Below are 15,014 nucleotides of genomic sequence, written 5' to 3'. Positions count from 1 at the left end.
TGCTAATATGGGGAGTTCTATATTCTACAGCAATGTACTCACATCCACAACAAACAAATAACAGTGTCTTGAATGTGACTCCACTAAAAAAAACAAACAACAAAATAGGAATACAAAGAGTTAACTACATAGTAAAGAGATGTGTGCAAAGAAATTCATAGTGCATTATCCTCTCCCCGAAACAAAGCCCTCTTTAAACAATGGCACATTTTGTTAGTTACTCTGGTTTACTGTTCAAATGCAGCCATTCGGTTTTAGTTTCATGAGCAGAGCGACGTTTTCTACAAGGTATGAGGAAATAGACTCACACTATAAGCTAGTAACGTGAAAAGCAAATCTAAAAAAAAAAAAAAAGGAAAATAAATAAGAAGACAATCCTTAAAATTGGAATGTTTAAATAATAATAAAATGGATGTTTACATGGTTAGAAAACCTGCAAGAAATTTAAGGAAGTATCCAAACATTTGTCCAATACTGTCAGCACAGGCACTTTCATTTTGAGATAGTGTTTGAAATGTAATGTTTGAGAGTTACCTCATATCCTTATACAAACCATAGACATCAGTAAAGATACATCAGGGTAGGTGGGATACTATAACAACATTTAGCATATTGTTATACTATTCCACCCACCTTAATGAGGATCCTTTAGGTGTGGCGATGCCGTAGCCTTTGGAATCCAAATTCCCACCAACTTTCATGGTATCACAGGGTTTCCTTTGTTCGATGTACTCATTCATGGTTGACTCCAGCAAGTAGGCATATTTTCCTTTGGACTTCCGTACTCGAGCTACCCCTTCTGCTGTAGTCCTCACAAACACAGATGGTTCTGCACTTTTCATATAGGTCCACATTTTATCAAACACTGCAATTTTAGATCTCTGTGGAGACAATATGAAGCCTAATTAACTAATTTTTACGTAGACAGCAAAAGCACACCTGGGAAAATATGATTATGTCATTTTTAGACAAGTTTATTACCCAATGTTGAAAGATAGCAGCACCTACATTCTCTTTTTCTATTAGTATTATGCTGTCATTAGCTTTTTGTATTTGCTTTATTTCTATTTGCTGAAGATTTGAAGTAAACACTGCTACTTCCACTTTATCGGAGGTGTGCCAGATTAAAATATAGGATCTATATTCAAACTTCAGCAAAATATTCATCAGAAATTCCCACTCAAACAACATGATCTTTTTTGCAGCTCTCTGCAGCTGTGCGTTACGCAAATGAGAAGTGAGCTGAAATGTGTCATTGGCACTAGAAAACTTCAGATTGCTCCACAGAGGAAACTAAAATTGCTGTGAAACCTGAAGGGAATGTTAATAGCGTGGCATCTGTTTCAAGGTTGTTCTTACTTGTAATACTCCACATGCCTCACCAACTCAAGTCCGCAGGTCAGGGCTTCCTTTCAGAAGGATTGTTACTGGAAGTACGTTTCTTTTGCTTTAACCAATTGGTAGTTATAACTATAAGTGGCAGTTTTAACTACCAACTGATTGGTATTTTTTAACCTGGAAAAAAATACAGGAAACAAAATTTGCTACCTAGATGTCATGAAAAAGGAAGTGCATTGTTATGAAAGAAAAAGAAGGCAGAAAGGGACATATGACAAGTCAGGGTCAGTATCAATCACCAGTTGGAAAGAGTATATGAAGCTAGACTTCTCATATTGTCACATACTGTACAATTCCCATGAAGAATTAAGAAGGCATTGGCTTTTATCATCTCCCCCTTTGTAAGCTCAATAGAAAACCTAAATATGCTAACATTTCACATTTTACGTTGTCTGATTAAAATAGCTGTAGAACTACCAGTGTAGTTGACAACCAACCCTAAATGAATTTTCTTAAAAAGACAACCTAAATCATTATGAGAAGACTATAAACTACTGCAAGTTTATACTATGCTGCATGTAACTCAGCTATTATTACATTTCTACTTTGCTGAGGAAAATCAAGACCATTTCATTTTATAGTTAATTAGTTCCCTGTAATGTATTATGTGCCAATATACTAAATCTGTACTATAAAAAAAAGTATTAGAAGCACTTCTCTACTACACATCTTGTAACATAAACTTCAGAACTGCAATTCTGCTATAAATATAACATCTATAATCATACCATTAAAAAAAAAAGAATTAAATATAAAAGCATTGGTAATGGTATCACTGTCTCCCAAGGCTTCACTGTTCCTGTAGTACAGCATTATCATTTTCCGTGACTTACCCTCATTTTCTTATCCAGAAATGTAGTCTAGAAAGATTTTGAGGTTCAGATTTCTCCACGGTCTCTGTATATTTACTAGTATTAAAAGTTCTGGGCGTACTAAAAGCCATTGAAAGTTTTCTAACTTCTAAATATTCCAACTATTACGAGAGCCTACATGTACATCGGCACAGCCTTGCAGATCTGTTGTTGCATAACCTGATCTGTTTATCTACATACTCAGTATACCTACCCATTAATATCAGAAGGGTTGGAAATACTCAGCATGTCCAGGATGACTGAGAAAAGTAACTGTGCACTGAAGCTGCAGTGGGTTTTTCAGATTCTTGAAACACCTGCCATATTACATATGGACTGTTCTTGCTCCATCCAGAAGATTCTAAAAATTATGATCCTAAAAACTAGGGGAATCCTAAATAATGGTACATTGCACCATCTTTGAAAAGTTAGTTCACAAAGCAAATTATCACTGTGTAATATAAGAAAAATCATTAGAAAAAATCCAATATTGTACTTTTCTCTGCCAATTTACCTGATACATGGATAGACACAATTAAGTGCCTCTAGCAGATAGCAAATGGCATTCCACGCTCAAAGAGACTCCCACCTGCAGATCCAAGTCAGTCAGGCCATTTAATGTCTGAGAGACTCCATCAACTTCACCGGAGCATACAAAGAAAGTCTAATTGCATAGCTTTCTATCATCTGTTCCCTGAGTCCTGCTGCTGTTGATCACTTCCCTGGCAGCAGAGGTACCAGTGTTTAGCTCTGCAGGGTGCTCAATCTCCTCCTTCCTTAGCCCACACAGGCTTGGACTCAAAAGTCCCCAGCTGCATATGAAAGAACTCAATCTACCCTGAAATCTCATTCCCTAAACTTACTCTCTAATTAAACACAGATGTTCCATGCCATTCCTTTCACAGGTCAACATACATTTGTTGTCATGCATTCAACTTGCTGCATGGGTCTTGCCACAACAAACTAAGTTAACATCGTCGGTGTTATAAAAATGATTACAGTGGTACTTCAGGAATCACCACAGGTTTGCTTTAGGGGGGAAATGAAGTTGGTTTAGAGTTGTCTTACATGGTTCAGATTAACCCAGCGCAGACAACATACATTCGGGTGCCCGTCACTACCACATCCATTAGAAAGCATTTGGATCCCACATTGTAGAAGAGAAGAGGTTGTGCTGACACTTAAACCATTATTTTCTTCTGGTACAAACATTCAAACAATAAATAAATAGGCATTCTTTATTCCAGTTAAGTAACTGTCATGAACTGACTTAATTGCCTTTTCTTACCCCATTATTTCCTGGTTTATTAAAATGACCTTTTACAGACTTTGATATACACTGAGTAACAGAGGTCAGTTGTGCTTTTGTCATTCTACCTCAAAAAATGCAGCTCCCCATTTTCCTGTCACTCCACAAAAATGTGATCACTGCAGGTAAGTGAGAAGGATGAGGGAAGATCCATGACAGACTAAGGGGCTGGTGATGGACAGCTGAACGGGAAAATGCACAGGGAACAGATTTCCCAAATGGTCAAGTGTTAAGAAGAAACCTCCCACTAGATGGCTCACAGGGTCCTTGCCATACACATGAGCGTAGGAACACCCAACCCAGCAACCATGGATATAAAAACCTGGAACGAAAAACGTCACCAGAAAATAACACTCAGGATTTGCCTTGACTGCATGGTCCTCTGCAGCCATGAACACTGAAAAACATCACGCTGGAATGCATACAGCTCAGAGTCTTGATCCCTACCTAGTCCATGACTTTGTCTAGACTCATAAGAAATAAGAGCAACAAGCCTCTACCTAGGGGATACTTGTGACTTTTCATGTTTTTGTTTATATTGCTACACAATATATTTAGTAATAACACATTGTTTTCAGAACTGTGTCATTTTATTTCCTTCATTATTTTGGTTTCAGAACTTGTCTTGTATTTGAAAGGTAGAGCTAAAAGATGTAGAAAAAGGCAGTGTGAAGAGACCTTCATCTGGCACTCTGTGCAGACACACACACTCACTCATAAACCGGTATCATGTGACAGTTAAAAAAGCACATAGACTTATCCTGACTCAAATACATTGGGAAAAAAAAAACAAAACCCACACTACATTTGTATTCAAATTTGGCCAGTGCTATAATTGACTACGTATTTTATTCGTACATGAATGATCTTCTTCATCTCCTTACTTAGAAGAGCATGCAGTCACCAGCAACAACAGACTAAATGATGAAGAAGCAGAGTTCTTGTGAATGCAGGATGCCCTGTGTGCAAGTTGGGCTTTCACATCTGTTATATTTTATATCTTTACTGGCACCAAATACATTAAAGGACAGCAGTGCTCCATAAACCCACCACAACTTTCCATCATGCGATCCAAGCAACAGAACCATTGTAGACTGCTGTATTATTTGACTACAGGAATGCAGAAATATGGAAATAATCTGCATTGCTCTTAATTACTGTGGCTGATTGCTACTGCAAGATGACACTCCAGTGTATATATGAAATGTTAAAAGCTAATTATAACTTTGGTATTACAACCAACACCAACATGACAGTACAAGACCCTAATCTTAACAACACGTTTTCCCCCATTATTTACCACCCCTATGATAATACAATAGTGGCTACAAAAAGGCACCAGGAGCTAACACTTTTTTTTTTTTCCCCCAGTATCATGTCACCACTTGGTTTTTCGACTATGAAAATTATTATTATTACAAAGTACACATCCCATTTAAATGTAAAATACTGCCTTCATTAAGAAACTCATTAGCAAATTAAATTATGCAAAGCTTTATCAAATTAATTAACTATTTTGTGGGTCATCAGATAACTTTTACATTTTGTCATTCAAAGACCTATTATTCTTAAAATTGGGGTGCTGTAATTAGTATGTCATTGACAGAAATAGCTCCTCAGACTACTAACATTCTACTAGAGGATGATCTTGTACTGCAGGAGCAGAACTTCAATTCTCTAATATGGTTTGTGTAACCATCTCATTGACCTTCCACACTGAATAAAAGGACAGGAACTGCTATTGTCACCAGTAGCTAGAAAGAGTAACAACAAATGAATCTTGTCAATTTACACAGTAATCAATTATTGATACATCCAGAAACTACAGAATAGGTCAAAACTAGTTTTTCAGCTTTAATTAGCTCAAGATTAAGTACTTTTAATTACTTAGCCTTGTTTATACTGAGTGAATACTTAAGGTCAATAGAAGTTCAAATAGATGGAAGATCTAAATTTTGTAATATATTGATAATTTTATCCAGTACTAGTTAAAATTAGTTACATGTTCTTAAAATGCATTTTTATGGCTTTCCAGTTTCCATGACTTGAGCTACTTAAAATATCTTTAATATATTTGTTCTTATTAATAAAAATTGTAAAACTTTCTACCTCAAGAACTTGCTCCTCAAAAGCATATTGAAAATAATTATCTTTCAGTATGTGCCAAACAATGACCTTCGTCGTCATCATATATTTCAAGTGATTTAGAGTTAAGTGTTCAGGAAGGCTTGTATCACACAAAGGGATGTTAGTGTTAAAGTTTCAAGATCATTCAATTGCTCTTAATATATCTGAAGAAATTACTCCTCCTCTGAGACTTATTAATTTAAACAAAATCAAAATTCTTCCCCATCACTCAGCAGATGCATAAAATCAAAGCAGACCATTTCAATCTCATTTCATGAAAAACTCAGATGAATGTAACACAAACTACGTTGCACAATGATGACCTAAATCCATCTCTTCTTTTTGAAGTTGAGGTCACAAGGAAAATCCACTGTCCACTCCTAGAACTAACTTTACTGTAATAAACCTACTGACAGAGGAACAGCTATACTACAGTTATGTTGCAGTATCTACAACTACAGCTTTGCTACATCACTGTGAAACACATGTAGTTTTGTAAGGAGGATCTTGATTTGATTAGGGGAAACATTAAAACATAAAGGAAACCGTATGTTGTATAAACTGAATTGAATAAAAAATGCAAACAGCAGCAGTTTTTTGAACCTCACAAGTGAAAAAAGAATGGGAGAAAGTATATCTGCTGGGTGGTGGGAAGAATTGAAGAGAACAAAGACAATCTACATATAGGGCCATAATCTAAATGTATACTTCAGCTTTGTTTTTAATGAGTTTTATGTAAAGGAAGAATGAGTAATAGGAACGAGGGTACAGAAATGGAAATGATCAAAACAAGGTAAGATGGATTCAAACAAAAATAACTTATTGCACCCATGTGGGGGAGGAGGAATAAACTAAATCCCAAAACACAAAAGCACCTCCTCAAGCAATCACAGACCTTTAGTGAACTGCAGGTGCTAGGCCCAGAGTCTAGAACCACTAACATACTGTCTGGACTTAACAAGAACGAAAAAGCATTCAATGTGACTACCGCCTTTGTGGTCTGGAGTACTGCATGGCATGCATAGCTTCAGATAACATTTTAGAGTGAAAACATTTCAAGAAAGAAACAACTAGAATCTGTAGGAAAGGAAACTGGGATACCAAAACACATCAAGCCAGACAATGGGAAATTATTTATTTGTTATATATGAGTAGTGGAAATTTCTCAGCACTAGAATGATAGAATGAAACTTTCCAGTTCTAAAGCACGGTCCAGCACTTTGGGACCAATAGGAAAATCTGCAATAAAATTCAAGACCTTCAGTTGATAAAAACAGAAGAAAAGAAACACAAACACAAATCACTATGATCAAAATGATTACCAGAAAACAGTGTGATACAACTGGGAGAAAGTTATTTCCAGAAAAGAGAGAGAAATATTGATGTCTTTGTAAAAAGCACTACTGACATCTCAGATGGTGTACAATGTACACCTCTGCTCATCCACATTCAGGAACAATTCATACAAACTACGACACACACATAGAAGCGCTATGAGATCACTGGAGACCAAAATGTCTTGCTTGGCAATCAAGAATAGATACATGCAGTTTTGCTGATAGAGTTGAAAGCTCAGAAAAAAAAAAAAAAAAACAAAAAAAAAAAAAAAACCAACCAACCATACTTGCTCTGTATTAAAGCATCAGGAAAATAAACACTGAGAAGAAAAAAAATCTACACAATAATTATCAAGGTACTGTAACAACTGAAGATAACCTAGTTATAAATACATTTAGGCTGGAAAATAAAAGAATGTTTCTAACCATAAGAAACCGTTCTCCTGCCCCCAGGAGTAGTGCAAACAGAGCTTGCACTAATTCATACATATGTTAGTGTATCAAAATCAAACATCGCTGGAGATTCTTCAAATTATACTGCTGCAAATTCAGTTTTGTCCAGCACAAAATTACCTACTACATAGCATACTTTGGTTAGAATAGCTAAGAAAACAATGAAAACTTGACAAAGAAGATCAGGAAATAGGACGTTTCTTTTATCAGACACAATTTGTCCTTACAAGCAAGGAAGGAAAACTCTATTAGAAAGGAATAAATTTTATTTTTAATATATATGTTCATCAAACACTAATTTGAAATTAAGCTGTCTGTGTAATATGTGTTACATGGTTTCTGAAGCACCACAGTGATCACTAGGCTCACTGAGCTGCGTGCAAAAGACATTAGATTTTGAGTAATGTGGAGAGAGAAAAAAATGAAACCAGAAAATAACAGAGAGATGCTTTGAGGAAAAAAAGAGTAAGTACTGGTTACTGTATTCTTGCATTTAAAATGACTTTCACAATGGCCTAAATCAAATCTTTTGTGTGTATCCCAGACGCAAGGACCTCAAAAACCCAAGATAATAACAGAAAATTAATCACTTGAACCCTCCAGGCCACAGAAAAACGTAACCATACCTTCGATAATATGCTATTGGATGCAAAGGGCAGTCTTACCATTATCTCAGTGCTCAGATCTCTCTCCTCAGTATTTCAGCTATGCACCTTTTATTTCTGTCAAATTAAAAAAGCCAAACACATACTCTCCGATCATATGTCCTTCACCGATTTATGGAATTACAGTCTTACAGCCCTCCCCTTTTAAGGTAGGGAGCTTGTAGTAAAAGTTAAAGAAGATTTCATAATCTTCTGCATCTTTTGTCTCTTTCACCTCTCAAAAGCTTCTCTGGAGCTAGTCTAAATTTAATTCTGGAAACAGTAATTCTTCCACATCTCAAATTGAGGCTGAGACATGATTCATAATTATTTTTACCTCAATTTCATTTTTTAAATCAGAGTGTTTCTTCTCTTCTCACTGGCTTTAGAGATTTCCTGTGGGTTTTTTTTAGAAGCTTGAATATCTTAATGAGCATTAAGACAGACTGAGGTTCATGGACAGACTGCTTTATGCTTTCTCTCTTCTTGCATAACCTCTTGTAATATAATCATCAATTTAAATACCTTTACATGGTAAAAAAATACTTCAAAGTACTCGTAAATATAGAGGCACTGGACCGTGTTGAAGATCCTCAGGAAAGACAACCATACTAATCTTCAGGCCAGATTTTCCTTGACTCCCAACAGACAACATTTTTGCAGAAATGACTCAAGGAGTCTTGTCAGTTCTTGGATCTTATGTTTGTTACTGGCTTTTCACTATGAAGAGGAATTCTTTATAAGACAGTAAGGATTATCATTTTATTGGCATCTTTCTTATGACCAGCTTTTTATTCTGGAACTCTTGGCCTCTTAAGCAAGAATAAGCAACTCTTGCACAGTCTTTTCAGTAAAAGCTAAGGGAGACTTCTCTGTTATGGAGCAGTTCTGCTTGCTTTTACTTTAGTAGAGGATTTACTCTTAAAGGCCACCAAAACAGAATGAATCAGATTGGTCTGTCGTCATGCTGTTGGTTCAAAAATAGGTACACATAAAAAGATTTTATTTAAAAACTAATGCAGACAGAGAATGCAAATTAGTGTGATTATTACTGAACACATCTTTTCTTTTGAGATGCCTTTTTACCTTACCCATGGGACTAGTCACAATTCATCTTTTAAAGTGGGGAAAAAAGGTACCACTATTGATTTCACTTGTCCATCAGATTTCTATATATTTTTGATGAGTAGCGCTAGGCATACAGCAACATGATTGAATTGTAAAAGTAATTAGTTTTTGTTCTGTTTGTATCTCTTCTATATTAATTTTCAATATGCCTTCAAGCAGGTGGAAAGCATGGAAATGTTGCAGTGAAATGTTAAACTTGAATACTTCCACAGCTGTACTGCTTCTTTCTTCCAGTACCATAGCCCATATAGTAAGGCAACTTCAGGAGTTAACTCATATAGACAATGTTTTGAAATTAATTTCTGTAATGTCAGGTGAGCAGTAGTCTGTCTTCTTGGCTTAGTCACTTTTTTTTCCCCTTCAAAGTTCAACTATGTGTCTTGGCTAGTGCATACATCAAATGTATTTATAGCAGCTGCTGAGAAATCACTGAAGGTAAAAATACAGTGTGACTGTGGATAGTGTCAATAGTACACACCAGAGTAGTGAAATTCCACCACCTCACCATTTACCGCTCCATCAAATAGCATCTGCGATCTGACAATTATACAGATGATGCGCCTGGACAAGATCAACTGATATGACTCCTGGATCTTCCAAGCAGTGCTTGCAGTCCCATTCACATTCTCATCACTACAAGCCACTACTGATCTGAGAAAAAATATGCACTTCCAGAAAATCACAGCCGCACACATTTTCTTTGAGGTTTTGCCCATCACTTCAGGTTGTAAACCCAAGAGAAAATGCAGCAGCAATGCACTGTATATCATTGTTTAGGCTTTTGATTGACCTAAGAACCCTAAAAGCACTATCCATAAGACAGGGCACCCGTAAGTCTCAGAAGTGGTACTTATCCCAACTCAGTGGAACAGAACTCTGAAGACTTGGATTGTACTCACAGTTCTCCTAGTAGCAGCACTGAGATCTCCCGAGGAAACCTACCATGCATTGTGGTATTTACAAATATATAAAGAGACATGACAGATGTTCCATTGAAGAAAAATGGTGTATATGTAACATTATTATAAAGAAATAATAGTTTTCTGCTGATGTTTACTGCTCAGCAAAGCTCTGTCATTACCTTTTTCTTTGGTCTTTTTAAAATAGTCTTAAACCCATTATTTCTGCACTCATATTTTCTCTACAGGATGTACCAAACTTCTCATCTTAAAGCAGCACTAGGAACAAATAGAGTATGATGCTTTTCATCCCTTTTCCCAGTTATGTTTCTTGATTAAGTGCCAACTGATGCTCTACTCACTGTTGGCAAGAGTCTGTCCTACTAGCCTGTACTACCTTTAAAGCTAGTGAGTATGCAATTAGAACAGGGGAAAGTGCAAAGGCAATACATTGCTTGTCAAGTGTGCCAAGGCTGTTATATCCAAGTGATATGGACTCGCTTGTATGCCTACTCCCATACTATCTATGAGGTGTGTGGTGAGCTGCTAAAGATCCTCCACTCGGGTTTTTCTAATCTGTATCTGTACTGCTCTATTCACCACAGCAGACATTGGAGCCAGCCACAGCCACTGCAGACATGAATTAGTCTACCTGCCATAGGTGGCTGAAAGACTAGAATCCTATAACAAAACAAGAGAACAAGATGAAGTGACATCCCTGAGATTCCCAAGTTAACCTAACATCTCAATGAGTTCATGTCATTTAAGCAGTCATAGAAGCTGGTCAAAGACTTGAACCCACCTCTTTCAATTAACATCACACACATGTATTCAGCTATTCAGTATAGGATTTTTCAGCTAACTTTCACCATCTGGCTATTGGCTGAGAATTCCTTTTTGGAAAATGCTGAGAAATATCTATTTTTCACTTGCGTAAAGTATTATCAGAAAATATGTTTTACTAGCAAAGAAAATTCAGTTTACTCTTCTCATCCGCAGTATACAGTGAACCCTAGTTTTGTGCTGTTCCAGGAATTAGGGCTCTATTAGTGAAGATTTAGGTCCAGTATACATTTCCTTAATAGAAAACAAACTTGTAAATAATGCTGCCCTGTACTCTGCTCTGGTGAGACCCCACCTGGAGTGCTGTGTCCAGCTGTGGAACCCCCAATATCAGAAGGATATTGACCACTTGGAGCGAGTCCAGAGGAGGGCCACGAAGATGCTCAGAGGGCTGGAGCACCTCTCCTATGATGAAAGGCTGCGAAAACTGGGCTTGTTCAGCCTGGAGAAGAGGAGGCTCCGAGGAGACCTCATTGCAGCTTTCCAGTATCTGAAGGGGGCCTACAAGGGTGCTGGGAGAGGACTTTTTACAAGCGCCTGTAGTGACAGGACAAGGGGTAACGGATACAAAGTGAAATCAGGGAGGTTTAGATTAGATATCAGGAAGAAATTCTTCACAGAGAGGGTGGTGAGGCACTGCAACAGGTTGCCCAGAGATGTTGTGGATACCCCATCCCTGGATGTCTTCAAGGCCAGGCTGGATGTGGCTTTGAGCAACCTGGTCTAGTGCAAGGTGTCCCTGCCCATGGCAGGGGGGGTGGAACTAGATGATCTTTAAGGGCCCTTCCAGCCCAAACCATTCTATGATTCTACTTCTTGACAAGAAAACAGACTGTGAAAAAAACCGAATTGTTTATTTTAATTCGCGACAGTGATAGAGAAAAAGCCAGTCCATTTTAGCTTGTCACTAGAAAAATATTCAAGTTGTTTCCAGCTGTTCAAAGAATTTGAGTCCTAATTTCAGGTCATATAAAAATCACACATCCACTCCAATCCAGTCACCATACTGAAATACTCTGGGTGAAATTTTAGTCTCCTTAGTGTTAGAGACTGTTTTCACACTGCCCTCTGCAGAGAGAACTTAATTCCTGAAACATGAGTTTCAGGTCTCCTAGAAAGAAATTCTGACAGCTGTTATTTCTTGAAAAATAACTGGGCAAGTTAAGGGATTTTTAACATAGTAAATAGACCCCTGAGGTTAAGAAGTTGCATTACATGTAATGCACCAACTTGTTTGTGATAGAAATTTCTGAGAAGAAATTTCCGGAGATCATTAATAGCCTTGTTTGTGCAGAGCCAACGCTAACTTAAAAAAAGGTGAAAAATATGCCCTCACAAACCCTCCACCTGATTTTTACAAAAGCAAGTTATTAATGCTCAGGTAGTCACCAGAAACATTAGTTGTGTAGAAGTCTAATTGGAAACATGTACGTATATACTAGGAGCACAAAAACTAATACTGATACATGCATGTGCAAATGTGTTTTGTTTTAAAAGAAAGCCTAAAAATCTCTAACAAGAAACTATTCAAAAGACCTGACCTACTGTTAGGTCACATTTAATGCCCAGTATAGTCATGATCTAAAAGTTTATGCTCTCAAACCCTGAAACATAGGCTTGTATACTTCCAAACACTTCTAAACACTCTTAGCACAGACCTGATCTCATCTTTACTAGCTCACACACCTGATGTTGGTTTCCGTTTAGCCAACAGAAATGCAATCAGCAGCAGGTCTTACTACAGGACCTATCATCAAAATCAGAAAATAATGCTTTTCTTCACTTGAAACAAACATGGTTCCTATTTAGTACGTTACCAGTAAAGTATGCATTACAGGATCCTGTGAAAACCATAGTCTAGCAGTTACTGCTCTAACTATACACTACATTAAAAGTATTTGTGAGAAAATCTTTCATTTCGCTTTCATGGCAGGCTGTGTTTGAAATGTAAAAATATTTATTTTAAAATACATTTTGTTTAAACCTAACACTATCATCATCCATTGAAAAACATGAAACCAAGAGGTTTTTCGTATCTGTAGCAGTTCAGACCCACTTTGGTTTTACAGGGAGAGACACACAGGGCACACAGAGGAGACAAAAAAGTCACAGAGTTTTTCCCAGCAGCCTTAGTGCCTCATTTGCTGGACGGATTTCACCATGTTAGCTGGTGTCTCAAGGGCAGCCTGAGACTCACACATTGGAAGTCTCATGCATTTTTTAAACTGAAATACACAGAGGTAGAAGGTGAGGACTGACTGACAGGCTTCCAAGGCATTACTCTAATGCAAATACAAACAGTAACTCTTCTTAGGAATGATATTTAAGAGCCTTGTTTATAATTGTTAGCTACTGTCTTAAGAGCTTAGATGAATGACATGAACCCCCTTCTCTGAACATACCTTGTTTTTTACTTTACAGTGGAATATTTTTTTAGGTAATTTCTTGCACCCACTTTTGCTTTAGATATTTTTAACATGACCCTCATATTTATATAGAGAAAATAAAATGTAAGGATAATGAATAAACAAAACCACTTATACTTGTGAGTTAGGCTGCACATATCACGTTTTTATAGAAACCTTTTAATAAAGCCTAGGGAAATCACATTTACATGACAGAAGACCTATTTAAAACAGAACAGAAATCTAAAAAGTAGAAATTCTTACCCTAAAAAACTCTTTAGTGGAGCCAGAATCTAATGTCCCATAAGCAATTTCTGTTTGCTTGGAAAGATCCTCTGCACTTTCAATGGGAGACACCATCCTCTCAACCGTCAGGAAGGCAGCTAAGTTAGCCGTGTAGGATGAGATTATGATGAGGGTAAAGAACCACCACACACCTCCAACAATGCGCCCAGACAGGGATCTAATAACAAGTATGAAATGGATTTGTAAAGTGAAATGAACGTCCTAAAAAGGAACACATGTTATCAGTTTTATGCAAATGATGCATTACACTGTAGGGAAGCATTTCAGACTATCTCGTAGTACAGCTATGCATACTAATCAGAAGGGAATCAATGCATACGTCACTACACCTCCTGCACTTCGCTGAAATCAGGACTCCAGAGTTTACTTTAGGGAGAATTTAGTGATCCAGTTCTTCCAAGTTCTGAACATCATGAAAGGAAACTGCTCCCATCGTAATGTGCTATATTTAACACATAAGCTTATCATTCCCTCTGAAGTGAATTTGTGTGACATTATGAAGAGGATCGAACAAAATCAGTGAAACAGTGCTTTTAGATAAACCAGTATGCACTTAAATATTAAGAGCCTTCAGCTTGCTTATTTTCCTAAGACATTCAGACAAAGACTGATTTCCACAAAACAATGGCTTACGCTGCTGTGGACAATCTGTGCTGAGAAACAAATTGCATTATTTGCAATAAAAACTGGCCCAGCGAATATTCATAAACTAAAACGTGCACACAACTTTTGAAAGATACAAGCATTTAACAAACTGAGGACTGAACATGAAACGATCAGTGATAACACAGAAAAATGGTGAAGAAAGTGTAATTTTAAATAATAACAATCTGATGTTTTTAACTGCAGCAGGTGGGGTCTTATGGATCTTTGTTTTGCATCTCCTGCTCAAGAAGAGAGAAGAAAAGAGAACTCAAGAAAAGATATAAAACAGTATACAGCACACAACTAGAGAAATTAAATGATTTTCAATACTAGAAAACTAATAGAACAGAATTATTGATACTGCCAGTAGTGCCAAACTTCCCATTTTTTAAATGATCCTTGAAACTTTGAAATTACTTACTACTTTCTTTCCAAACAAGACATTATAGGAAGAAGTACATAATCTTTGCAGATGTGCTTAATTATTTGGCAGATATGTGCATGCAGTTGAAAGTCTAGTACTAAGGCCGTGCAGTAGCTTAGGTATGTCTTGATGTATCTCCTCTATCTATTAAGTAAAAAGATTACAAATCACTTACCCAGCCAACTGTATTGTGAGTGAGATTTCAAACTATTCCTGACAAAATATTACATATAGGTGTAACTATA

General features: G+C 36.9%; 1 protein-coding gene across 2 annotated transcripts in view; it reads right to left on the bottom strand.

The window, feature by feature from the left end:
• The window catches only part of LOC104517241 (glutamate receptor 2), a 19,323-nt gene extending 5,470 nt beyond the window's left edge, over window positions 1–13,853 (bottom strand). For both annotated transcript variants that reach the window (XM_010161836.1, XM_010161835.1), the window contains exons 1-2: window positions 13,659–13,853; window positions 634–881 (exon numbers count right to left, since the gene is read on the bottom strand). In XM_010161836.1, coding sequence (XP_010160138.1) covers window positions 634–881; window positions 13,659–13,754 — 344 coding nt within the window. In that variant the 5' untranslated portion in view covers window positions 13,755–13,853. The remainder of the gene's footprint in view (window positions 1–633; window positions 882–13,658) is intronic.
• Window positions 13,854–15,014: the final 1,161 nt, after the last annotated feature.

This window comes from Eurypyga helias, unplaced genomic scaffold, assembly GCF_000690775.1.
Source record: "Eurypyga helias isolate BGI_N326 unplaced genomic scaffold, ASM69077v1 scaffold3422, whole genome shotgun sequence".
NCBI lineage: Eukaryota > Metazoa > Chordata > Aves > Eurypygiformes > Eurypygidae > Eurypyga > Eurypyga helias.
The sequence above is the reverse complement of the archived record's forward strand: the minus strand, read 5'-3'. Positions and strand labels throughout refer to the sequence as shown.